This window comes from Leopardus geoffroyi, chromosome X (assembly GCF_018350155.1).
Source record: "Leopardus geoffroyi isolate Oge1 chromosome X, O.geoffroyi_Oge1_pat1.0, whole genome shotgun sequence".
Taxonomy (NCBI): Eukaryota; Metazoa; Chordata; class Mammalia; order Carnivora; family Felidae; genus Leopardus; species Leopardus geoffroyi.
In genome coordinates this window covers 38,942,765-38,970,000 of record NC_059343.1, presented here as the reverse complement: position 1 = coordinate 38,970,000, position 27,236 = coordinate 38,942,765, and the positions used below count along the sequence as shown (strand labels likewise).

General features: G+C 46.7%; 1 protein-coding gene across 1 annotated transcript in view; it reads left to right on the top strand.

Moving 5' to 3' along the window:
* Nucleotides 1–27,236, top strand: part of EFHC2 (EF-hand domain containing 2) — a 204,845-nt gene that overhangs the window by 92,822 nt on the left and 84,787 nt on the right. The window contains exons 5-10 of the mRNA XM_045471272.1: nt 1,249–1,500; nt 3,949–4,062; nt 4,447–4,585; nt 12,390–12,555; nt 22,383–22,525; nt 25,605–25,801. Coding sequence (XP_045327228.1) covers nt 1,249–1,500; nt 3,949–4,062; nt 4,447–4,585; nt 12,390–12,555; nt 22,383–22,525; nt 25,605–25,801 — 1,011 coding nt within the window. The remainder of the gene's footprint in view (nt 1–1,248; nt 1,501–3,948; nt 4,063–4,446; nt 4,586–12,389; nt 12,556–22,382; nt 22,526–25,604; nt 25,802–27,236) is intronic.

Genomic DNA, 27,236 nt, shown 5'->3' with positions numbered 1-27,236 from the left:
TTGACTCCTACAAAAATCTTTGGATGCATCAGAAGGATCTACAGATACAGATTCTCAGTGAAGAGGCCCAACCGGTGTCTTTTGGGGGTTGAGACATAATTACCATAGGCTCAGATGTATAGAAATCTTAGGCGTACAGATCCACAAAGTTTTGAAAAACGTATACAACTTAGTAAGTGACCCAGAAATCAAGACACGGAATGTTTCCATCGCCCCCAGAAAGTTCCCTTCTCCCCCTTTCTGGTCATTCCCTTACCCGGAGGCAATTACTGTTCTAACTTCTGTCACCACACATTAGTTTTGTGTTTTCTTAAAAATTTGAAGTCTTTGTGGGGCACCTGGGTAGCCCAGTCGGCTTGGCATCTGACTCTTGATTTCAGCTCAGGTCATGATCTCATGGTCTGTGAGTTCGAGCTTCATGTTGGGCTCTGTGCTCACAGCATGGAGCCTGCTCGGGTTTGTCTGTCTCCCTCTCTGCTCCTCCTCCCTTACTCTCTCTCAAAAATAAACATTAAAAAAAAAAAAAGAATTATAACTCTTTGAGAAAAACCAGTTTTCAAAAACAGTATAAAATGATAGTGTATTAAAATACTGTTTAATATTAAAAGCTTCCTACTACTTGATTGTATTTTTTTTTTTCAACGTTTATTTATTTTTGGGACAGAGAGAGACAGAGCATGAACGGGGGAGGGGCAGAGAGAGAGGGAGACACAGAATGGAAAACAGGCTCCAGGCTCTGAGCCATCAGCCCAGAGCCCGACGCGGGGCTCGAACTCCCGGACCGCGAGATCGTGACCTGGCTGAAGTCGGACGCTTAACCGACTGCGCCACCCAGGCGCCCTTGATTGTATTTTTTTTATGTTTACTTATTTTTGAGAGAGAGCGAGACAGAGTGTGAGTAGGGGGAAGGGCAGAGAGAGAGGGAGACACAGAATCCGAAGCAGGCTCCAGGCTCTGAGCCGTCAGCACAGAGCCTGACGCGGGGCTCGAACTCACGGACCGCAAGATCATGACCTGAGCTGAAGTCAGCTGCTGAACCGACTGAGCCACCCAGGCGCCCCTGGATTGTACTTTTAAGGCAAAAACTAGCTGTCGGTGTATATACACGTATGTCGTTAAGTCCTTTGAAATTTTTAAAAATATCCTGGAATAGTCTATGGGAAAGATCTCTTCATGTGCTTTGATTGCGTGTATCCCAGAAGTGATTATGCAAAACCACTCTTACTGACCTTTTTTCCCATTTTTCAGACGCTAGACCGCATGGAGGCCTTATGTCCCTATGAGTCCTCTGACACCCTGAAACAGTTCCTTGAGTATAATAGGAAGGTTTTACGTTTTTTCTGCCTGTGGGACGACTCAGCCTCGATGTTCGGGGACCGTCGAGAACTCATTCTGTATTACTTTCTGTGCGACGATACCATCGAAATCAAAGAAGTGATGCCACCCTGCTCAGGCCGGAATGTCACATCGTTGTTCCTCCGGAGGAAAAAGCTACCCAAGGTGAGCCGCAGACACAGAACCACTTTCCGAGTTTTTCTTGCAGGCCAAAAGACTCACCGTTCACCGTCTGGAATGTTGTGGGTTATGACTGTGCAATGACCACAGTTACCAAGTGTTAGTACGGGTGTTTGGAAAACTTTCATTTTGTGCTCTCTGTGTTAAAATACATGTGTGAGGGGCACCTGGGTGGCTCAGTCGGTTAAGTGTCTGACTCTTGGTTTTGCCTTGGGTTGTGATCTCACGGTTCACGAATTCGAACGCCGCATCGGACTGTGTGCTGACAGCTCAGAGCCCGGAGCCTGCTTCGGATTCTGTGACTCACTCACTCTCTCTCTCTCTCTCTCTCTCTCTCTCTCTCAAAATAAATAAATAAAAACTTAAAAAAATACATACATCTATGAAAGTAATATGGAGCATATAACAAATTGAAGTTGGAATTTTCTGGGTTGAATTCAGGCAAGTAAACAGAAAAAGAAGTCAAATGAGAGAGGAAGTACATATTCAGCATTGAGTTCGTAATCAGTTTTCAGAAAGTAAGTGACTCTCTAGTTAGAAGAATTGCTCATGCCCTTGGATGGGGCATTGGCCTCTGGCCTCTGTAGCCTACTGAGGAATTGCACGGTTTTGGTCTAAGCTCTGAGTGTGCAAACACACACGCACACGTGCACCCCCCCCCCCCCCCCCCCCCACGACAAGCATATGCCCAGGAATGATTCTTAGGAAAGTAGCCACCAGTCACCAACTAGCCACTGGCTAACATCAACGACAGCTTTTGCATTTTAGTTACTATTAAAAGAGAGTTGTTGGACTGATTCCTACACGTTTATGGCCATTTGAGAGCTAAGTAACTTGGGGGCAGAAGAAACAACAGAGATCTCACGGTTCGTGAGTTCGAGCCCCGCGTCGGGCTCTGCGCTGACAGCTCAGAGCCTGGAACCTGCTTTGGATCCTGTGTCTCCCTCTCTCTGTGCCCCTGCCCCCCCCCCCCCCCCCCCGGTGCTCTGTCTCTCTCTCTCTCTTTCTCTCTCTCAAAAATAAAAATAAACATTAAAAAAAAAAACCCAAACAACAACCGAAGTTCCCAGAAGGTAAATACCTGGCTCCAAGTCCTGTAGCTAGTAAGTGGCAAAGAGAAAATGCTCCAAAGGTACTGTTTCTCTATGTTGCTTGGCTGACTCACCCCCCCGCCCACGTCATAAATTCGCACATTTGAACTTGTGTTTTATGTCACACCTATCAGGGATGGTTCAGATTCCTCCTCTGTATGTGATAAACGGGTCACTTTCCATTCATTGAAGTTGGTTAAGACCTTTCCTGCAGCTCACGCGACGGCTGGGACCACATCTGGTGCGTGGCGTGGAGCAGTACCCTGGCTTGCTGCGGGCCACGGTTTCCGGTAGAGGCCGCCTGCACTCTGGGGTTCTTGCCACCTCACCATGCGGTCCCTCTCGGCTGGCTAGTGCTTCCTGAGCTCAGGGTTGGGCAGGATGCTAAGCTGCGTGACGTGGGCAGGGCATGGTTTCTTCCTCAGGGCGTTTCTCGTAGTTTTGAGAAGAGGAAAAAAGATGGCTGCCGGTGAGGCATTCAGAGAAACCACACGGAGCGGTCTAGCCCTGTGGTCGGTGCTATGGAAGTGTGGACTGGGGACAGGCTAGGAGGACGGGAAGGGTCAGGGGAAAAGACAGCCCTTTAGCACGGCCTTGAAGGATGGGTGTGGAAGTAGAGGGAGAGGTGGATGGAGTATGAGGGCAGAGGAGAACCGTATTTGGGGGAGGAAAACTAAGTTTCCCTCTACCCTTCTAGGCTGAGACCACCCCTCCCCTGCCCGGTGACGACAGACAGATTAACAGGAGAAAACCCAGCAAATGTTGAATAACATGTATACCTCCCGTAGTCATGAGAGAGACTTAGGAAAATGGAGGAACTTCCTGAAATGGCCCAAACCACCACCTTAAATACCATCTCCAGCTATAGGGGGGTCAAGTGGCCAGGTGGGAGGGAAGCCGGTGATAGGGGGTCACCGAGGAAAGCACAGTGAACAAGAGTGCGCTGGTTAATGCAGATTTAAGTCGTCTTCCCTGCTGGTCAGAGGTTTCAGAGATGTTCAGCCTGCCTTCTCTTCCTGGGACACAGAGGGAGACATTCTTACAAACGGAGATTTCCTTTACAGATGTAAATGCTTTCTACAAAAGGGAAACTTGAGAGGGGCGCCTGGGTGGCTCAGTTGGTTAAACAAAAGGGAACCTTGTACCCAGCTCCTCCTGAATCTGCTGTTTTCTTCAGAATAACCAGCTCAAAATAGTCCATACGCCCGAGAGGCGTGTTTGGGGCGGTGTGTTTTGGTCCCCTTCTCCTACAATGCGTATTTCCGGCTTGGGCCCCTCACCACGACCATCTTTTGTGCTCAGTAAGCCACCTACCGTACCTCGTTTGGATTTTCTCTTCCAGTATGGCCCACCTGGAGTCTATCAGCCAGGTCAGATAACAGATCGAGCAGTTCTTAACGTGTGTCGTGGCTTGTCAGGGACACCAGCAGACGGCTACCTGTTGGATAAATACAAGGTGAGGGACCTCACGTTTCATTGCTGTTTCCGGTGTGACCTTCCTGGAACCTGAGACACGGGGTGCGTCACAGATTCTCTTGTGAGATTGATTGCGAACGCGGTTAGTGAATATATAAACGTATGCGTTGCACCTCTGTCTGTCAATCCTAAACAGGCTCAAGCGCACATGTGAATAAATACACACGTTGCGTCGCTATCTGCAAGCACCGCATTACCAAAAGACTTTCCAGATGTTAACATTGACTGGCTGTCTTGATTATAAATGATACAAATGAGGGTTTGTTTTTTTTTTTTTTCTTTTTTACAATTTTTTTTTTTTTTCTTTTGCCTAAGTCTTCAGAGGGTCTGTGGCGCCAACGCCTTGTTCCTTTGTGTTTATTAGCTCGGGAAAGTAGACCAGGAGTTTTACAAAGATAGTGACCTGTTCATAGGAACCACCATCAACGTGTGGGGAAGAAAAGTGCTTCTTTGCGACTGTGATAACTTTACGAAGACTTATTACAAGACTAAATATGGAATTGGTAAGTAACACGTATGTCACTTAGAAAACAATACTTCGGGGTGCCTGGTGGTTCAGTCAGTTGAGCGTCCGTCTCTTGATTTGGGCTCAGATGATGATCCCACGGTCGTGGGATGGAGCCCTGCGTTGGGCTCTGTGCTGATCGTGGAACCTGCTTAAGATTCTCCTTCCACCCCCCTCCCTGACTTGTGCTGTCTCTTTCTCTCTTCTCAAATAAAAAATCAAGGGGCGCCCGGGGTGGCTCAGTCAGTTAAGCGTCCGACTTCGGCTCCGGTGATGATCTCGCAGTTTGTGGGTTCAAGCCCCGCGTCGGGCTCTGTGCTGACGGCTCGGAGCCCGGAGCCTGCTTCGGATTCTGTGTCTCCCTCTCTCTCTGCCCTCCTCCCTCTCTCTCTGCCCCTCCCCTGCTGGTGCTCTGTCTCTCTCTGTTTCTCGAGAATAAATAAATGTAAAAAAAAAATCAAGAAAATAAGAAAAAATAACGTTTAAAAATTTAGAATCTGTGTTCTGTAGTTCAGGATTTTGCTTTTGAGTTGCAAATGCTAAGCTCAGAATAGCTACCATGTATTCATTGAGCATTTGCTGGTAGGCGTTTGTTGTGTTACTCCTAACAACGATTGGAGACTCATTGTCCCCATTTTAGAGGTGAAGAAGCCGAGGCTTAAAAAGCTGAGGTGAATGGGGCGCCTGGGTGGCGCAGTCGGTTAAGCGTCCGACTTCAGCCAGGTCACGATCTTGCGGTCCGTGAGTTCGAGCCCCGCGTCGGGCTCTGGGCTGATGGCTCAGAGCCTGGAGCCTGTTTCCGATTCTGTGTCTCCCTCTCTCTCTGCCCCTCCCCCGTTCATGCTCTGTCTCTCTCTGTCCCAAAAATAAATAAACGTTGGGAAAAAAAAAAAAAAAAAAAGCTGAGGTGAAGAAGCTGAGGCTGACTTGTCGAAGGCTATGCAGTAAGTGAAGGGTGAGCTGAGCTCTGAACTTGTCTACCTGATGCCAGGGGCTTCCGTTTTCCTTTACAGCCGGCCCTCTGCCTGACTGCAGCTTGGGCTCCATGTTCTCTGGTCGAGCAACTGAAATGGAAATCTGAATGCTTTTCTTTTCACTGAATTCCTGCTTATTGCAACGGGTATACTGCTTATCTGAGTTCTCTGAGTCTCTCGTGCCAGTTTGTTCTACCTTTCCTGGTGAAGCCCAGCCATGTTTCCAGCTTTTCTCTCTCCTTAGACATCCGTTCTCTTCAGATGAGTTCAGTTCAGAATGAGAAGAAGTGGTTTATTAAGAACTTACCGGGGGGTGGGGTGCCCCTGGGTGGCTCAGTCGGTTAACCGTCTGACTCTTTATTTCAGCTCAGGTCGTGATCTCACGGTTTGTGAGTTCCAGCCCCGCATCAGGCTCCGTGCTGACAGCGCAGAACCTGCTTGGGATTCTCTCTCTCCCTCTCTCTCAAAAGAAAGAAATAAGCTTAAAAAAAAAAAAAAAAAAAAAAAAAAAAGAACCTAACAGGTACAGGTTGTTGTAGTAGGACTTAGGAGCTATGGAGTTAAAGAGTTTCTTAGGCCGGAAGGAGCGCAGAAACCTACTGCGTGTTCCGTGGCGTTATGAGAATCGTGGAAGCAGGCAGAGGATCTGACATGAAACCCGAACAACAAAGCCCTCATTTGTGAAACCTGCCAGCCAGCCCTGCCCCCTTCCTGGGCCCTGCTCCAGGTACCTGTCCCTGAGTGGAAGTGATGGTGGGGAGGAGGGTTGCCGACCTCCCAGGTTGGGGTTTGGAGCTGGGGGGCTTCCTCCCATATTCTTGTCTGAGACAAGGCACTTTGTTACTAGAATGAGCACCTTGCATGTCTTGGTGTTCCCATTGTGTAGCATTCCTGGCCTCCTGGGCATCTTCCTGTCGTGGGAGAAGGCACACAGCATACACAAAGGGTTGGCACAAAAAACACTTTGGATTTCACTCTTCCGTTCATTAAGGGAATTTGTTCCACGGCATTTGCTTGCCAGATTAGTCACAATGCACGGGCCTTGGGGGGCCACATCGGTAGTCTCTTCTGTTACTGTCTAAAAGTCGTGCTCTCTCGTGGACGCAGTTGGGCACATTAGTTTTGGGGACTGTGAACATGAGGCAGCCAGGCATGTGCATGTGGTGGCTGTTGGGGAGGAGTTGCTAGTGGTCCGCAGATCCCTGGGAAGGAGGATTTGGTTTTTAAATTTTTTTTTTTTAACGTTTATTTATTTTTGAGACAGAGAGAGACAAAGCATGAACGGGGGAGGGTCAGAGAGAGGGAGACACAGAATCCGAAACAGGCTCCAGGCTCCGAGCTGTCAGCACAGAGCCCGACGTGGGGCTCGAACTCACGGACCGCGAGATCATGACCCGAGCCGAAGTCGGCCGCTCAACCGACTGAGCCACCCAGGCGCCCCCGGATTTGGTTTTTAATAAATGTCGATGCCTGTGTAGAATCAGTAAGTCTTCGGGGTAGGCTTAAAACTTGAAGAAGAAAAAAAAAAACATATATAGAAAAGACAAGTTAACTGAAGACGTTGACCTCCGTCCCACTGAAAGACGGTCTTAATGTGAAGGACGTGGCAAAGGTTTCCAAACCTCATCTGATCCCTTCAGCGCAAAGCCCCAACATTTGCTTAATGTTTGTCCGCCAGCTCGATTTCGAGACTGCAAAGGTTGCATTTGGGAAAATGAACGTGGTACTGGTGAGACATGGTATGTTGTTAGTCTCCTAACCGGTTTGCAGGGAACTTGCAGAGACAGAGTGACTTCTCTGGCATCCTCTAAATCTAGCCATCCTCGGCAAACAGATCAGCTCTAGATGTCCGATGGTCCATTTTGGTTGATCCCTGGCACTTAATTGCTTTCTGCTCACTTCTCTGGGTCACTCTATACAATTATGCATTATGTAAAAAAAAAAAAAAAAAAAAAAAAAAAAAAGGGAGTCTGTGCCTTTAAAGCTAATATAACACGAGCATCGTGCATTTAAACAGAAAATTATGCAAATGCAAAATTATGATGCATTTTATAGTCACGCTGACTTTTTATATTTCTCATATGTTAAAATATCCCATTTAACAGACACTATTATTACACAGCATTTCTTGAGTCACAACAGTGTACTTAATGTAAGTAATGACTAGAAATTATATCCATGGTGCAAGCAGGGCAGGGGTGGGTGGGTCGTGAATCCGCGTTCTCTGGTAATCGTTACTTTGCCTTTTCTGACTTTTTGGTGAGGTTAAATTAGCGTACTGGATGTTACTCAGACACAGTCACATCGGACATCTCGATCGAGTTTATAATTCGTCTGCTTCTCTAAATTCAGAAGACCGCATTTTACGCATTATGTTCTCGTATCCTTGAAGTTCAAACTAGAACAGAGTCCCGTCAGTAAGTGTGGTCGCACTTCCTCCCTTGTCAGTAATTGTGGCCAGTGCAGTCCAGGAAGGCGCAGACAGGCGCTGATCACACCACTGGGACCTCCTAAGAGGGGCCAGGGAGGGATTTGTAAATGCCACCTTGGTGCTTTTTAGTACCTTCTATCTAATGACACCTCAACAGATTTGGGGTGGTGGGGGGGGGGGCGGTGAGAAAAAAATGGCAGACAGACAAAGAGAAGGGGTTGGTCACAGTCCCAAGGAAGGTGCAGGGGTATGCTTCCTATTTATGTAGAAGCAGAGGGCTCCATAGAATTCCAAGAGAGATTTGTGCCCCTGTGTAAAACCCAATTTGACTCCTAAAAAAAAAAATGAGGGTTCTTTTGTGCATTCAAGGACTCTAAGGAGAAAGCGATTCCATAGACTCCTTGCATGGAACATTCCAATGTGACTCTCCCACTAGGCAGCTCGGCCATCCGCTGGCCCTGGCTCACCTGCCGGGCTGTAAGCGTGTCACTTGCCTCGTGATTTCGTGTGGATGCATGCAGACCGGCAGATGGATGCCTGTTGGACTTTCCTGTAGCATAAAGGTTAGAAAAGGCTCCAGGGGCTCCAGCAGGAGTTTCTCTCACGGAAGGCACGGGAACTTGAATGTAACCTGTTCTCACCTAGAATTCCTGCCTTGGGTTATTATTTCTTTGCTATAGGAGGACTTGCTTATCATCGAACGTTAGTGGCTGGGACAGCCAAAACTAGTAAAACAGCAACAACAAACCAGCTGTTTCCATTGCTTTTAAGTGCATATTAGGCTGTACAGACAGTAAAGATGAGCAGCATTCTTTAAAGCATCTTTGATTTGGTGGATTTCTTTCTGGCCTCTTGACGAACTCTGAACTCTTGGCGCTGGAAGCGGTGGGGCATCCAAGATGAGAATTTAATGGTCATTGGCGCAAATTAGCTATCCCAAGCTGCAGCGTCAGGCGTAGACTTTGCTTCTGGTTGCACCGCGTGGCCTTAACGGATCTAACAATTTTGCCCCTTTTTTCGTCCGCCGCGAAGCACAGAGGGTTGAGGAATGGACGGTCCCTGAAGGATTTTCGAGCGAGGGCTCAAGAATAATGTGATTCACTAATTATTTGCCCCCGAAATGAACATCCCACCAAACTCATTTGACCTGGGTATTGGGTACAAGCAGAGGGGGGTTTATTTTGATGTTAATGGCGTTAATGAAGTCTGAGCTTTAGGATTCTTCCATGGCCTGAGCCCCAGTCCAAAGCCCTGATCCTAATTTTGTCTTAACAATTTTGGCATTCTTTGTATTGAAGTGCTTACTCCCAAATTATGTAAGCTTCAGGCCTCCTAAAATCTGGGTCCGTATCTGGGTTACTAGAACATACAGGATGAACTTTGAGGGGTGCCTGGGTGGCTCAGTCAGTTAAGTGGCTGACTCTTGATTTTGGCTCAGGTCACCGTCTCATGGTTGGTTTGTGAGATCGAGCCCCGTGTCAGGATCTGCACGGATGGTGCGGAACCTGCTTGGGATTCTCTCTCTCTCTCTCTCTCTCTCTCTCTCTCTGCCCCTCTCCCGCTCATGTTCTCACTTTCTCAAAATAAATAAACATTTAAAAAAAAAAAAAAAAGATGAACTTTGAGGTGATGTGAAGGCATTTTCCAGCATTGTTTCCAATCGAGATGGCAAATAGTAAATCACAGTGAAGGATCATTAACATTCATCTTAAAAACATCATCTTTCTGGGGCGCCTGGGTAGCTCAGTTGGTTGAGTGTCCTGACTTCGGCTCAGGTCACGATCTCGTGGTTTGTGGGTTCAAGCCCCATGCCGGGCTCTGTGCTGACAGCTGGGATCCTGGAGCCTGCTTCAGGTTCTGGGTCTCCCTCTCTCTCTCTCTGCCCCACCCTTGCTCACGCTGTATCTCTCTCTCTGTCTCTCAAAAATAAATAAACATTCAAAAAAATTTAAAAACGTCACCTTTCTGTAATTTTGTTGGAATCTAGTTAATCGTGGATAGGCACTCAGTATATTTGCTTTTACAAGTCGCTCGGAATGAGAGGAATCAGGCCATTGAAACGACAGAGGTGTCTCAGAGTTCAGCAGAGTGCCATTTAAGAAGATGTTTGGGAAGATGCTGTGTACAAAACGGGTATAATTTTTCATTTATTCAAGGAACATTTTTTTTAATATCTGAAGCATGCAAGATGCTGGGATGATGGAAAACCAAAGACAGGAAACATAGGTGCAAGTCCGAAGCCTTGTGGGTGTACACGATTACCCAGAGAAAAAGATGTATGTGCTACGAAAAAGTCAGGCATGATAGAGGGGAACACTCCTCGGCTTCTATACACTAGATGGCGCTGTGGGTGCAGAGGAAAGCTTGAAATTGGTTCTTTTGTTACTTAAATCTGTTGCAAAAATTATGTAGTTGAGAGCAAACAACACTAATAAAACTTGTAATTCTAGGGGGGGGGGGAGGTATAGAATGCATTCTTAATTATTTTGTGATCCAGCATATGTCCTCTTTTGGTTACACTATTCAGATTTGTACGCAGAGTTGTATGTATGTATGTGTCCCCTTGTTAGAAGAAACTGATCACGCCCCGATGTGCTGCTAATCACAGAGTTTTCCGTGCCATCCTGTGGTCCTTTCCCTGAAATGAAGGTACCAGTCAGTGGTGTGTTTGATTTGCCGGTTAACAATAATAGGGGTCGACCGCAGCTCTACCTAATTCCAAGATTTGAACTTTCCTCTTTATTACCAAGATTTTAATTGCCACGAAAATAGCAATAGGAGAGGCTCGCAAGCCACTTCTGTACTGGCTGCCTGGCTGGTCCCTTTCACTGAGCCAGTGAGAAATCTTTGATGGCATTCTCTTCGCCAATATGTCTTCTGTGAACGGTTTCTGTTAGGGCAGAACAATACTCTTTTGGGGATTATGCTCGAGGGGATTTCACACAAAGGCTAAGGAAATAAGGAAGTCTAAGGAAATGTGAAAGTTGAAAATGTTTTCAAATCGGGAGTTAGAAATAGCCTCGGACCCTTAGCCTTTTGATCTATCAGTAAAAAAACAAAACAAAACCTTCAATTCGAAGAGTTTGGTTGCCTTGGATGACAAATTGATGTGTATTTTCCATTATAGAGTTGTGCTTTAAATCTATACTCTTCTATTGGAAGTCTGACAGCAGAGGGGCGCCTGGATGGCTCAGTCGAGTCGGTTAAATGTCCGACTTACACTGTGGTCATGATCTCCCGGTTCGTGGGTTCGAGCCCCACGTGGGGCTCTGCGCTGACAGCTGGGAGCCTGGAGCCTGCTTTGAATTCTGTGTCTCCCTCTCTCCCTGCCCCTGCCCTGCGCACGCTCGCTCACTCTCTCTGTCAAAAATAAACAAACAAACAAAAAAAACGTTAACAGGGGAAAAGGAAATCTTTGCTTGTACGGAACTCCTTAGAGTCATGAATGTTTTGTTGTGTTTGTTTTCCGAAAGATTCTGGCATTTTCTTTGCCCTTTGTGGTGGGGCAAAAACACAAGTGGCGTGGAGATTATACAGCCTCACAGATGAGTGCCTAACAGCTCCCAGGCAATTACAAATATGTCCCCAGCCCTCTGTCCATCGCTCCATCCTCGCAGATGATGAGTTAAAGAAAAGCAATGACATTTACCCAGAACGCTCCCTTTGAGCGAGTAAGCAGTGGCTATTCTTTCAAGTTTTGTGTATTTGTTTTCAGCTTTATTCTTGGTTTTCTGCCTCCATCACATCTGAGTACAATTGCAACCTGGAGCCGTGGCTGGTGAGAAGTTTTGGTTTGGTTTTGTAACCCGATGGGGAAGTGCCATGGCCTGGAGTTGAGTTAGAGGAAAAGAGAGAGGTCTGAAGAAGGGGACGCAGGAGGAGGGGATGGTGCGTGGGGAAGGTAAAGGCAAAACAGTGAGGAATCAGGCCTGTTTGGAAAGGAGTTTGATTAGGGAGTGTTGACTGAAGACAGGAGAGGGCTAAATTCCAGGTTAAAATCTGGGATGGGCGGGTGGCAGAACGTTCCAAGTTTGAATTTTCATATCATTGGGAAAATCACAGAAGGACAGAAAAGAGTCAGAAATGGGGATGTGATGACAAAAGAGAAATGTTTACTTACTTGACATAGGCAGTTTCTTTTTCCTTTCTCTCTTTTGAACCAATGGCGATTATTGAGTGACTTCTTTGGTTTCTGTAAACATGATTGAAACCTACCCTCCGAGGATTTTGCTGTGTTTTCTTTAAAAGAGTTTAAAATAGTCCATCTTGAAAACATAACAAACCTTTCAAAACAGCCACAATCGGGGCGAAAAACAAAACAAAACAAAAAAAAACCCAAAGCAACCCAAACCAAAATAAAAACCATTGACGTCTCGTTTGCCTTTGTTTTGTTACAGACAACTTTACCTCGATTTCGTGCAAGGCTCCTCCTCCTCCAAAGATAGAAAGGAAATTTCCACCTTATAACGGCTTTGGTTCCGAAGAGGATTCTCTCCGCACCTGCATAGGCCTTGTGCCCACACCTCATCAGAGGAACTTTAAGAAGTTCATGGAGAAGAACAGGTGCTTGAGGGAACCATGATTTGGGTCTGATCTTTCCCAGATGTGTTGGGTTTATACTGTAGGCCTCATGGTGGAACTGATGATGCTTAGCCCCATGTAATTCAAAGTCCAGTAACGTGCTGTTAGAGCTTTTCAACGGATTTAGTTTTCCCAGGATTCTTGAGACACAATGGACCTAGAACATTCTATAACTTTAAGGTGTACAGCATAAAGATTGGATATGTATAAACGTTGGAAAAAAAAAAAACAAAACGGTCACCACCAGAAGATCAGTTCACGTCGGTCACCTCACACAGTTACAACTTTTGTTTTCCTGTCGTGATGAGAACTTTTAAGATCTACTCTCCCAGCAGCTTTTAAATACACGATAGGGTATTGTTAACTGTGGTCAGCTTGTCGTACATTACGTTCCCAGGACTTCTTGATCTTATATAGCTGAAGGTTTGTGCCTTTTGACCCCCCTCACTCATTTTCCCAACCCCCAGCCCACCCACCCCCAAGTCTGGCAACCACCAACCTGATCTGTTTCTAGGAGTTTGGTTTTTTTGAGATTCCACGTGGAAGTGAGATCATGTCTTTCTCTGCCTGACTCATTTCACTTCGCGTAATGCCCTCAAGGTCCATCCATGTTGCTGTAAATGGCAGGATTTCCTCCTTTTTTTAACGGCTGGATAATATTCCATTGCAGATATATGCCACATCTTCTGTATCCATTCATCTGTCGCTAGACGACTTAGGTTGTTACCCTGTCTCGTTTCCTCCGGATATATTCCCGGAAGTAGAGTTACTGGCTCATGTGGTGGTTTTAAGTTTTTTGAGGACCCTCCCTACTCTTTTCCATCGCGGTTGCCCCAGTTCACATTCCCATTAACAGGGCACGGGGGATCCCTTTCCACATCCTTACCAAGGAATGGTCATTTGATTTCATTATCTTTTATTTCTACTTTTTTAAAAAGACGGAACACTTCCCGAATTCGCTGGTCATCCTAATGACCAAGGGACCATGCTGATCTCGGGATTGTTCTAATGCTAGTATGTGTGCTGCTGAAGTGAGACCCCCGGGTGATTATTTTATTTTATTGATTTATTTATTAAAAAAAAATTTTTTTTTTAATGTTTATTTATTTTTGAGACAGAGACAGAGCATGAACGGGGGAGGGGCAGAGAGAGAGGGAGACACAGAATCTGAAGCAGGCTCCAGGCTCTGAGCTATCAGCACAGAGCCCGACGTGGGGCTCGAACTCACGGACCGTGAGATCATGACCTGAGCCAAAGTCAGACACTTAACTGACTGAGCCACCCAGGCGCCCCCCGGGTGATTATTTTAGAGTGCCATCTAGAAGCCCCTAAAGTTATATTATCCCCGATTTTGTTGCCTTTCCATACATATATCTCCTCAAGATGGTCCCTAGGAAGTGGTTTGGAGTTGGGGTCAGCAAAATTTTTCTTGAAGACTCAGATAGCAAGGCCTTTGGCCTTGTAGTCCGTAACGCCTCTGTTAAAACCACCCAGCCCTGCCATTACAACACGAAAGCAGCCACAGATAGCCCGTAACAAATGTGTGACTGTGTTCCAATAAAACTTTGTCAATGGACACTGACATTTGAATTTCATACAATTTTTACGTATCACAAAATAGTTTTTTTTTTTTTTTTTTTGGATGTTTTCAACCACCTAAAAATGTAAAAAGCCTTCTTCGCTCACAGCCCGTACAGAACCAGGCGGCTGGCCACGTTCGACCCACGTGCTGTCCTTGGCCAATCCCTGGTATAGAAACTTCAGTGACTCCGTCAGTATTTTTCAGAGTCTTGTTTGACAATTAATGCTGTTTTAATTTGAGAGGTTTGGTTGAATTTCGTAACTGTAGATTGCTCCCACGGGTGAATATAATTTCAAAAGCTGGACTTTGAAAATTATTCCTGATATACACAAGGAAAAATCTGCCCCTCCCATCAAAATATATAGAATGTGGGAACTGCCCATGGCTGCTGTTTACTTCTGCAGGGAGAGCAGGCCCTGGTGAGGGAAGTTGGGGGAAAAAAGTGGGAAAATGTCGCAGACGTTTGAATAGGATGTGGGCTGAACATTGAAGTCCTGTGTGAGGGAAATACTGAGTCAGGAGAACGGGTGGAGAAAAATACTAAAGGGAACGTGTAGTAAGACCAGTAGAGGAGAAGAAAAAGCATTCCGAATTTGATCAAATGTAAGGAGATATGATTGTAGAACATTAAAAAAAAAATTTTTTTTAATTATTTGTTTATTTTTGAGAAAGAGAGTGAGCACGAGTGGGGGAGGGGCAGAGAGGGAGCCACAGAATCCGAAGCAGGCTCCAGGCTCCAAGCTGTCAGCCCCAGAGCCCGACGCGGGGCTCGAACCCACGAACCACCAGATCGTGACCTGAGCCAAAATCGGATGCTTAACTGACTGAACCACCCAGGCACCCCTGATTGTAGAACATTTTGACACAGAGGGAACAGTAGTTTTGCTGTGTTGGTAAAAATGCCGAAAATATATTGAGAATCGTATAGGGTGTCTAAAAGGCTATCTTTGCCATCATGTGATGACCTTTACTTTTAAAGAAATACTCCTTTACTTTTAAGGACCCTAGAGTTCTGTTTTTTAAGTTTTGGAATTGATGCTACACCAAGTGTGGCCCCCGCACTGGTTAGAAATCTTAATTCTTGGGCCTCAAGAATTTAGACCTACTAAAGGCAGAAACTCTGGCGGTGGGGGGTGGGTGGGTGGTGGGTGGGGGGTGGGTGGGACCCGGCACTGTGTTTTAACCAGCCTTCCAGGGGGTTCTGATGGGCACCAGGCTTTGAGAGCCACTGAATCCCGTCACTTAAGAGGGACACCAGCTCATACTCCACCCCCCTTCTAGATAATAGAGTTTGCAGTGAATTTCCAGAGCCGGACTTCCAATGGATACTTTTCACTAACTGCTGTTTTTCAGGGCAGCTACCCGAAGGAGGCGGGCAAGAAGAATGTCCAATTGTAAAAGGAGAGGGAATTTTTCTTATAAGTAAACAAGATGAAATATGATCTAGGGTGTTGCTTCTGGAACCCGGGGGAAAACAGCTCCCTGTGGGCAGTTGCCTTAGTCTCTCTTTCTGTCTACACCGCATCAACTTGCCCACAGAGCACTGACTGTAGACAGCATTCCACGTCCTTGTCATGCTGTTGTGGCTGGACAATGGTGGTACAGGCACAAATGTGTCTCATTTTGTTTCTTTCTGTCCACTGCTCGTTCTGTGCCAGGAATACGCTTCCCTCAGGCTCCTCCCACACAGTGACCTTGTTTCCATAGTAACTGGCACATTCAGCGGGAGACTTACACAGGAGTTTGAATAACCCAAGGTTTTAAAACTGTGAGAACCTAAGGAAGACGATCTCACAAAGCATGCACAACAGTTTCTTGATGCTAATAAACTGTGAATTGAGACGCGCGATTGTATGTGACATATGTTGACTATATGCATATTGCTGTTAAAAATTTTCCTGGGTGCTAATTGTTGCATGAGGTTAATGGTGATCCACCATCCAATGAATCGTTGAAGGAAGTCGTTGGGAGCTCCAGATTGAGGCCTGTGAGGTTTTTAATGGAATGGAGACTTTATTTTCTGGGTAAAATTTCACTGTGGTAGCCTGCTGGGCAGATTGTCTAGTCTGACTTGGGAGAACCAGAATAATATCTTTCTTGGTTTTTTTTTTTTTTTTTTTTTCAAGTTTTTATTTATTTGTCTTGAGAGAGAGCGTGCGCACACACGCACAACCAGGGGAGGACAGAGAGGGAGAGGGGGAGAGAGGATCCCAAGCAGGCTCTGCTCGGTCAGCACAGAGCCAGACATCGGGGCGGGGGGGTGCTCAGCCTCACAAACCGTGAGATCATGACCCGAGTTGAAATCAGGAGTCAGATACTTAACCGACTGAGCCACCCAGGCGTCCCCAGAATAATCTCTTCCTTGCTGCACTGATGGAATTAGTTACTTTGTTCTCTGCGAGCCCACGGTACCCTGCTGATCATACCTTTAGAAATAATAATAATAGTATAGTATTACTACCGCTAATAAGCGATTTGTGGTTATGGTACGCTAACCGCTTTACGATACTTGATCTCATCTATTCCTCAAAACAACCTCATGAAGTACATAATATTACTTGTACCCATTCTTCACATGAGGAAACTGAGGCTCAGAGAGGCTATGCAATTTGCCCAAGCTCACACAGCTAATGTTTAGTTGAACTAGGATTTGAACCCAGAGAGGTCTGACTCCTGGAGTTCACCTTCTTTCCACAGAGCCTGTACTTATCAGGGTGTGTGGCAATTACGTATTTATGTAATTGTGGTGTCTCCCCCCCCCCCCCCCCCAGATCGAGAGCTCTCTGAGGGCAGGGACTAGCTTAACTGCTTCCCTCAGAGTCTGAACAGTGCTGGCTGCGGACTTGGGGCTCATTAAATATTTTGCCCAATAAGAGAAGGAACGGATGAGCAAGGAAGTAAATGGAATACACATTCACCCTTCCAGTTTTTACGGATAGAAGAGACAAATGACTTCCCACCGGGAAAGCTATCATCCCAGACTTGGGCTATTCATAGCCGTCTAGCATCCAAAACTCCACGGCTTAATCTTCATCTCTGACTTGCTTCCGATGTTTTTCCACCTGCTGTCTCCATCAGTCATGCTTTTTCCTTCTCTTAAGAATTTTTTTTTTCTCGTCAATAAAAAGAAATCTCGTCTCTTCCAACCAGAAGACTATAGCTCCCCACTGTTTGTGAGGTTTTGAGTAGGTATGAAGCACTGATCTAGGGGGCTCGAGATCCATCAGTGGACAAAACAGACGCAACGCCCTAGCCTCCTACAGCTTACATTCTGGCTGGGGGAGGCAGACAGCGCGCAGTTCAGATGATAAATAAGTTTGTTCCGTGAGTATGTGGAAGGTGTTAAATACCACAGGAAAAGTCAAGACTGTCATCAGTTGCTATGAAAAGAATAAAGAGAAACTGGCAGTGTGGGGCTAAGGGACACCCCTGGATTCCTTTTTTTTTTTTTTTTAAAGCGTGGTCTGAGGCACCTGGGTGGGTCAGTCGGTTACGCATCTGATTTTGGCTCAGGTATGATCTATCTCACGGTCTGTGAGTTCGAGCCCCGCATCAGGCTCGCTGCTGTCAGCACAGAGCCTGCTTCAGATCCTCTGTCTCCCTCCCTCTCTCTGCCTCTCCCACTTGCTCGTGCTCTCTCTCTCTCTCTCTCTCTCTCTCAAAAATATACACTTAAAAAAAATAGCACGGTCTGGATGGACCTTCCTAAGGAGGGGGAGGAAATCTGTTCTAGGCAGAAGGAAGAGCTGGTGTAAGGACCCAGGGCAAGGCTAACTGGATAGAACACATGAGTGAAGGAACAGAGTAGACCGATGAAGAGAGGTTAATAGAGGATCAGATCCTATAGGACATTGTAGACCATTATAAGGATTCTTTTGACTTCAAGTGATAAGGGGAGCCTTTGGGAAGTTAGAGCAGGGGAACGACTTGATCTCATCTATATACTAAAAGAATCACTCCAGGGGCGCCGGGGTGGCTCCGTCAGTTGAGCGTCCAACTCTTGATTTCGGCTCAGGTCGTGATCCCAGGGTTATGGCGTTGAGCCCTGCGTCGGGCTCTACGCTGAGTCTGGAGCCTACTTGAGATTCCCTCTCTCCCCCAGCCCTGCCCCTCTCCCCGACTCGCACGTGCTCTCTAAAATAAAAAAATAAAAAAATAAAAAAAATCACTCTAGCTGCAGCGTAGAGAGTAGACTGTAGAAAGGCGATGGTAGGAGTAAAGATTAGTTCAGAGGCTACTGCAGCGGTCCAAGAGAAAAGTTACGACGGCTCGGATCTGGGTGGGTGCCGTGGAAGTAAAGTGATGAGACAGCAGATTCCAGAAATATTCTGAAAGGTTGAATTAATGGGATTCCCTGACAGATTTGGACTGGAGGTCTGAAAGAAGAGAGGTGTTTGTAAAGATGACTCCCAAGGTTTTGACCTGAGCCACTGGAAGGATAGGGTTGCCATCTACCGAGATGAGAAAGACTATAGGTAGAGTAGGTGTGGGGCAAGACCAGAAGTTCAGTATGGGCACAAGTGAAGTTTGAGATGTCTCTTCGCTCTCAAGTGGAGATACTGAGTAGGCAATTGGATATACATCCAGGTCTGCGGTTTGGGAGACAGGTCTGAGTTAGAGACTGAAGTTTGGAAGTCATCAGCATGGGCTTTAAAGACCTAATATTAGAAGAGATCACCAAGGGAGTGAGTACACACTGAGAAGTGGATGACCAAGCTATTCCTTGTAGAGTACCGTATTTATAAAAACAAAAGAGCAACCCACGTAGAAGTGGGCCTGTGCAGTTCAAACCCGTGTCGCTCAAGAGTCAACTGTATGGTGGGGCGCCTGGGTGGCGCAGTCGGTTAAGCGTCCGACTTCAGCCAGGTCACGATCTCGCGGTCCATGAGTTCGAGCCCCGCGTCAGGCTCTGGGCTGATGGCTCAGAGCCTGGAGCCTGTTTCCGATTCTGTGTCTCCCTCTCTCTCTGCCCCTCCCCCGTTCATGCTCTGTCTCTCTCTGTCCCCAAAAAAATAAATAAACGTTGAAAAAAAAAAAATTAAAAAAAAAAAAAAAAAAAAGAGTCAACTGTATGGTGTAGGTGGTTATGGCAAATACCTGTAGGGGTGTGTGTTTGAACCTGTCCGTGGCCCGGAAAGCCAGGTCGAGCAATATAGGTGGTATAATAGGAAGCAGGGAAAATGCTAGTTTTTCGAGCGCTAGGAGTATTGTGATAAAAAGAGAGTTTAGACAGTTTTGATAATTAGTTTATTAGTCAAGGAAATAGCTGAAGATACTAGCAGTGTTTTTCAAAGTGTGCTCTGGGGGACCGCTTCATCAGAATCTCCCGGGGAGCTTATTAAAAATGCAGGTTTCGGGGCGCCTGGGTGGCGCAGTCGGTTAGGCGTCCGACTTCAGCCAGGTCACGATCTCGCGGTCCGTGAGTTCGGGCCCCGCGTCGGGCTCTGGGCTGATGGCTCAGAGCCTGGAGCCTGTTTCCGGTTCTGTGTCTCCCTCTCTCTCTGCCCCTCCCCCGTTCATGCTCTGTCTCTCTCTGTCCCCAAAAAAATAAATAAACGTTGAAAAAAAAAAAATTAAAAAAAAAAAAAAAAAAAAGAGTCAACTGTATGGTGTAGGTGGTTACGGCAAATACCTGTAGGGGTGTGTGTTTGAACCTGTCCGTGGCCCGGAAAGCCAGGTCGAGCAATATAGGTGGTATAATAGGAAGCAGGGAAAATGCTAGTTTTTCGAGCGCTAGGAGTATTGTGATAAAAAGAGAGTTTAGACAGTTTTGATAATTAGTTTATTAGTCAAGGAAATAGCTGAAGATACTAGCAGTGTTTTTCAAAGTGTGCTCTGGGGGACCGCTTCATCAGAATCTCCCGGGGAGCTTATTAAAAATGCAGGTTTCTGGAGATGCAAGCTAACTACCGAATCCGTATCTCTGGGGCGGGGGGGGGGGGGGGTAGGACTCTGGATTCTGTATATTTAACAACTTCCCCGGGTGACCTTTAAACACAACAAAGTTTGTGAACCGCGGCTCTAAAGATTTTGTTTGAGTAAATCATATTCCTGACTGATGAGTTCTCCAGAACACAAGACATAGGTGAACAAAAGGCATTTTCAATGTGAAAAACCCCCACTAACCATCCACACTTCTAAATGTATGGAAGTTCTAAGAAGCTAAGTTTACAGTAGTGTTCGTTTGGCCTGACGTTACACCTCCTTCCGTTGTTTGGGTGGTATTTCAGGTATTTGTAACAGTTAATGGGTCTTTCATGAGACGGGGGTTATATAATCTGTTACTTACTATTTTTTTTAAGGTTTATTTATTTTTGAGAAAGAGAGTACAAGTGAGGGGCAGAGAGAGAGAGACAATCCCAAGCAGGCTCCACACTGTCCGTGCAGAGCCCGATGCAGGATCGTGAGAACCATGAGATCATGACCTGAGCCAAAATCAAGAGTCAAATGCTTAGCCTACTGAGCCACCCAGGTGCCCCCATAATCTGTTACTCACAAATCCGTTTATGCACCAGAGAAGATGGTTGACCAGGTAAAGCTGCCCCCATGCTATCTGAGGTCTGTCTGAAGCCACAGAAACTAGGAAGGAAGGAGACAGAGCTGTGGGCACCTGGCTGTTTGGCCCGGGCTACCCTAAGGCTAGCCTCCCACACTGCTACTTTCCATCTCCCGTGAGGCCTTACGCCAACATAGCTGGGAATTTGGTACCACGCCTTTCCAGCCGTTTCTTTGGACACTTGGGAGAAAGGGGCAGAGAAAGGCAAGTCGGAAATACGATTTTTGTTGTTGTGTCTTCGTCGCTGTGACCGCAGGGAAAGGATACTTTTCGGCATAGGAGAATCTGAAAGCGGGGGGCCTCCCTGCTTCGAGCTGTGACAGGGAAGTGATGAAGTTCGTGGTTTATTTTACTCTGTGCCTCCTTGAGGCAAGGATTTTGATTATCAAACTCCTCCCCGAGGGTTTAGGATTTTACAAAGGCCACCTTTCACCAGCTGATATCCACAGCCATGCTTCTCCTGATGGACCATGAATTAATTTTAATTTCTTCAGTGACCAGGCAGTGAACTTTGGGAACTTTTTTTTTTTTTTTAAGTTTTATTTATTTATTTTGAGTGAGCGTGCTTGCAAGCTGGGGAGAGGCAGAGAGAGACAGAGAGAGACAGAGAGAATCCCAAGCAGGCTGTGTGCTGTCAGGGTGGAGCCTGATGCAGGGCTCAAACTCCTGAACCGTGAGATCGTGACCTGAGCTGAAACCAGGAGTCAGATGCTTAACCGACTAAGCCACCCAGGCGTCCCTGGGAACTTTTGATTCTAGAATTTGATCCCTTCTTCCATCTACCGGACTGTTGTATTCTAAGTGCAAGTTTCAATCTATGTGGGTCTTTTAACAACTTTCTACATTTATTGGGTACCTACAATGCAAAAAATATCATATTAGACGATGGTTTATAAAGACACGTAATAGGCACTCACAGTATGGGTGATATGTGTTATAAAGGGGCAGGTCTACCATATTTAATGTAGTACAGGGGGCACTTCCCCTGGCCGTCTAAAGAATAAGGGATATTTTAACTAACTGAGAAAACTGCTCTGCATTTGGATCGAAAGCTTTAATAAGAAGGTGGTTGAACTTTTTTCAACTTAAGAGAGTTTATATCACTATCCAAACTGTAGCACATCCTGTGGATGGGGGAGATGGGTGAAGGAGGTCAACAGGTACAAACTTCTAATTATAAAACAAGTCCTGGGGATGTAATATACAGTATGGTGATTATAGTTAATAATACCATATTGCATGTTTGAAACTTGTGAAGAGAGTAGATCTTAAAAGTTCTCATCACAAGAGACTCTTAAATACTGAGAACAAACTGAGGGTTGATGGGGGGTCGGGGGGAGAGGGGAAAGTGGGTGATGGGCACGGAGGAGGGCACCTGTTGGGATGAGCACTGGGTGTTGTATGGAAACCAATTTGACCATAAATTATACTTAATAATAATAAAAGATCTCATCACAAGAAATACAACGTATAACTATATGTGATGACGGATTGTGAGTAGACTTATTTTGGTGACCACATTGAATCATTATGTTGTATACCTGAAACTGATACCATGTTGTAAGTCAGTTATACTGCAGTTACAAAAAAATATATAGCACACCTTTTGCAAGTTTTTTTTTATTTTAACATATGTAATAAGGCTGTAACTCTCATTTCTCTTCCATTTAGCTATGGCAACATAAGCAACATACTCCGGTTTTTTGCAAAACTAATCACACACAAACGTGTGGAACGGGACAGGATGTTTGTCATTTCGTACTTTCTCAGCGATGACACGATTTCAGTGTTTGAACCTATAGAGAGGAATTCAGGTAAGAGACACAGCTCTCTTCTAGCAATTTTCTCAGAACAAGTAGCTGTCTCTTCATTTTTTTTTTTTTAATGTTTATTTCTTTATTTGGAGAGAGAGCATGCACGCAAGAGCGGGGTTAGAGGCAGAGAGAGAAAGAGACAGAACCCCAAGCAGGCCCTGCCCTGTCAGCACAGAGCTTGATGCGGGGCTCAATCCCATGAGCCATACAATCCATACGATCATGACCTGAGCGGAAATCAAGGGTCAGACGCTTAGCCGACCGAGCCACCCAGGCGCCCCACAGCCATTTCATTTTGAAAGTTAGAGAGCCTGGTCTGAGTTTATGGCCTAGATGACTAAGATCGTGGCTTTCTTCTTCTTCCTTTTTTTTTTTTAACCACTGAACTTCACTTTACAAAGATCTCTTAAATGGGAACCCAGACATATAAAATGATGAAAGAGGAACAGTTTGGTTGACTCCGGGCTGGGGGACTCTGGACGCTTCCTTCTGGATACTGTCCCCCTTTCCTCTGTGGCCTCTGAGGTTCCTCTGTGGAATCCAGGAGCTTCAGAATCATGGTCTGTTCCACCCAAACACAGCAAGACGAGGAAATCTGTATTTTTGAGTACCACGTATAAAATTTTTGCGTCACTCTAAGACAGTCCCAGATTAACAGATTTCATCTTCAGTGCCTCCCTTCCTCTGGCTTCTCTGTCCGTCTGAGGCTCAGGCCACGGTTCCAGCACCTGGGTGCACGGAACGCGTCTCTGCAGTGTGCTGGTACCGTGGACGTGGCTGAGGAGAACCACTGATTTTGACTCCCCGGATTATGGAACCGCAGGGCTCTGTTCTTTGTCCCGACACGTCGAAAACTTGTATCTGTGCTGAAGGCACATCTGGGAAGAATCATCAGTGGTGTGCTGGAGAACCGGCTCTCTGAAAACAATTTAAAAAGCCCCAATTTGTCAAAACATTTGCCAACTGCCATGGTTGTAGATGCCCCAGCCATAGTCCATTTCAAGCAAGCAACACTAACAACTGGCTTGCAAAATCCCTAAAAATTTAACAGGCGGCCATTATGAGCTTCTATGAGCCATTCTGCACACCGATGAATAATGAATGATTTGTAGAGCTAAGGCTGCGTAGTGATCTGAATAAGGGATCAGCTCTTAAAATACGAAATCACATAGGAGTCATGCTCTTCAGGGTCAAAAGATCAACCCTGGGGGCGCCCGGCTGGCTCAGTTGGTAGAGCATGTGACTCTTGGTCTCAGGGTGGGAAGTTCAAGCCCCGTGTCGGGTGGGGAGCCTATAAAAAAAAAAAAAAAAAACCAACAAAACTGTACATCTAAAGTGGGGAAGAGTCTGGCCACACAGATTGTAGCACTCAGAAAACAGGGTGCTGGAAATCAACTATAAGCTTACTAATTATAGTAGTAGCCATGATTGAGTACCCACTGTTACCCTTACAAGAACTTTATGAGGTTTTGTGTTAGTCTGCATCCTCCAGGGGGCAAACCTCAAGATGAGACTGAACGTACAAGAGATTTATTAGGGGAAATGCTGGCGAGGGAAATTGTAGAAGGAGCCCGAAGAGGCCAGAGAGCTGACGGACAGCAGTGCCTGTCTGACTCCTGTGACGGACAGAGGGAAGGAAGAAAGGAAAGAGAATGTCTTAGGTTGCAGGGGGCTTCTGAGCATGTTTTAGCAAGGCTGACCAGGAGTCCTGGAGCCAAAGTCCCTCTTTGGAGGGGCCTCCCTCTTGCAGGAATGGGCCTGCGTCAGTATCCCTGCCTTACCCAGCAGGCTGTGGGAAGCGTGACCTCGGTCCAAACCCCGGGGGTGGCTTTCAGAGCCTAGCTGCCGAAGCCTTTGCTAACTGCGTTCCCCACAACAGATGACCCGAAAGGCACGTTTTCATAGCCCCCTGCGAATTTCATTCCCATTTGATTGGTGAGAATTCAGAGGGGTTCAGAGACGTGCAATAACTCCTGAAGATCATCCAGCAAGGTACAGAGCCAGGCGCTCTCTTTGGCTCTAAAGCCTGCGTCTTTCCACCACCTCTAGTTTCTGAATGTGTCAGGAGTGGGATGAAGCTGACCCCCGAAGTTCATCTGGCTTCGTGCTGTACTCAGATGCCTTGAAGGTTTCAAATCAGCATCCGTTAGAAGATACCGGATCCCCATCTTGAGTTCTTCTCATTGCTTTGCAAGAGGCAAAAAGCAAATAACCCCCAGAGGAGAGCAGATGAAATGGTCACAATTCCGGAAACTAAGAAATGTGTGGCATTGCTACAGGAAGCAAAGATATGTAGCCTGTAGGAAAAGTAAAAAAAAAAAAAAAAAAAGTTCTGGAACTCCCATAGTTATCTTCAGACAGTTAAGTAAGCTCCTTTCCAAAAGCAGGGCATCTTCGGGGCATCTGGGTGGCTCGGTCGGTTGAGCATCCGACTTCGGCTCAGGTCATGATCTCGTGGTCCGGGAGTTCGAGCCCCGCGTCGGGCTCTGTGCTGACAGCTCAGAGCCTGGAGCCTGCTTCGGATCCTTTGTCTCTGACTCTCCCTCCCCCTCCCCCGTTTGTGCTTGTGCGTTCACTCTTTGTCGCTCTCTCTCTCTCTCAAAAATAAACATCAAAAACAGGGCATCGTCTATTTAAGCTGCACGTTGCAATAAATATAAGACGCCATCTGGGACAAATAGGTGGAAATAAGCTCAGGTAAGGAACGTTCGACGTGGTACTATCCAAACGTGCTCTAAAGCTGAGTATCTTCCTGAGGCCCCAGTTCCCGGTATGCTGCTGGTTATATAGCAGGCAACTTGCTCTGTGTTTATTTAAGCGTTTGGTTTGGGGAAGGGAGCAGAGAGAGGAAAGAAAAGGCTGGAATGCCACACCTCTTTTTCCTCTCCACATTCACCTAGGGAGTCTGTTGTTCACCCACTGACTCATTCTCCCCTCAAGTCTGAGGAGAACAGGCAGCTGTGAGTTCACAGGCTAAGTCATCCGCTCTTGTGTTTGAGCACGAAGTCCCTCAAAAGGCACGTTGTGTGGTTCTTTGAAGAATAAAGGCTACTCATTAAACTCTTTGCTTTCTCTATAGGGTTTACTGGTGGGATGTTCTTGAAAAGAATTCGTGTTAAGAAGCCTGGACAAGAAGTCTTTAAAAGCGAACTATCAGAATACATCCAGGCCGAGGATCTGTATATTGGAGCCAGAGTGACCGTGAATGGCTACCTGTTTCATTTGCTCAACGCTGACGAGTACACCTTACGCTACATGGAGGAGAACTCAGATCAGGTGGGCCACCCCTATCATTCCTGACTCGCCTCTCCGCACGCTGTAGTCCCGTGTTTCTCCTTCACCGGTTTTACATTGTGCACTCGCACACGTGCGCATGAATAATGGATCTGTGCGACTTGGCCACGGGTCCCGGCCTACTCTGTTTACACGCTGGGCCCTCCGCTGCCCAGCCTCGCGGATGCCAGGCACAGGCAGGAGGCAAGCCCGGGGTTGAATCAGGTTTCCTGGGTTTTCTGCTGACGCTGACAATGTTTTCGGAAAGAAATTGCAGCAACTATAGGGAAGGAAGAAAATCTGGTGCCACACACTGTGCCGTCCCAGCTAATTGGCACCGGCCTGTGCCGAAGGCCAAGCGCTTGAACAAACAGAAACCCCGAGGGAATCTGGATAGTTGCTGGGGTTGCAGCTTTTCCATAACAGGAGCCACCTGAGGCCTGGTTGAGAATTCAAGGACAAATGGGCCACCGTGAGCTCCGAGAGTCTTTCCTGTTCTGGAAAAATAACACGTGGATAAAATCCCGGTTTTAAGTGTGGACTGGCTTCGTGGGCAAACGTGTATATTTAGGAGTCACTGGTCAGTATTGAAAAATCCGTCTGGGAGCGCCTAGGTGGCTCTGTAGGTTAAGCGTCCGACTCTTGGTTTCCGGTCAGGTCGTGATCTCGCAGCTTCTTGGGTTCGAGCCCCGCATCAGGCCCTGTGCTCATAGTGCGGAGCCTGCTTGGGATTCCCTCTCTCTCTGCCCCTCCCCCACTCGTGCTCGCTCGCTCGCTCTCTCAGAACAAACCTTAAAAAAAAAAAAAAGAAAAGAAAAATCTGCCCAGAAACGATTTATTTTCAAAGTCTGCCTGCAGGGGCAGCTGGGTGGCTCGTCTGGTTGGGCAACCAACTGTTGATTTTGGCTCAGGTCCTGATCCCAGGGTTGTGGGATCGAGCCGGCATCCCCCTTGCGGGCACGCGCTCTATCTCTCGAATAAAAAAAAATAAAACGTCTGCCTGTAAGAGACAGAGGAATTGAGAGAGAATCCCAAGCAGGCTCTGCACTGCCAGCACGGACCCCGATGCGGGGCTTAGTCTCACGACCATGAGACCATGACCTGAGCCGAGATCAAGAATCGGACGCTTAACCAGTTGAGCCACCCAGGCGCCCCCCTCTGCAGTCTGTCTTGACGGGAGTCCCAGGCTGCGCCCCGCCCCCCCTCCCCCCCCTGCGTTGCCACACCATTTCTCCATTGGCGGTGTTAGGACTTGGGGTTATCATAAAACTGTGAACCAGTAGCCCTTCAAAAGCGCTGAATTCAGGTGAGAGGCTTGAAAACAGGGCAGTTAGACTTTTGGAGACCAGTAGGCTCAGCTAGGAAACCTGACTCCACACTCACTGGCCGGAAGGCCTTAGACGTGGTTCCAGAACCATGCTTGTAATCCAGACCATTT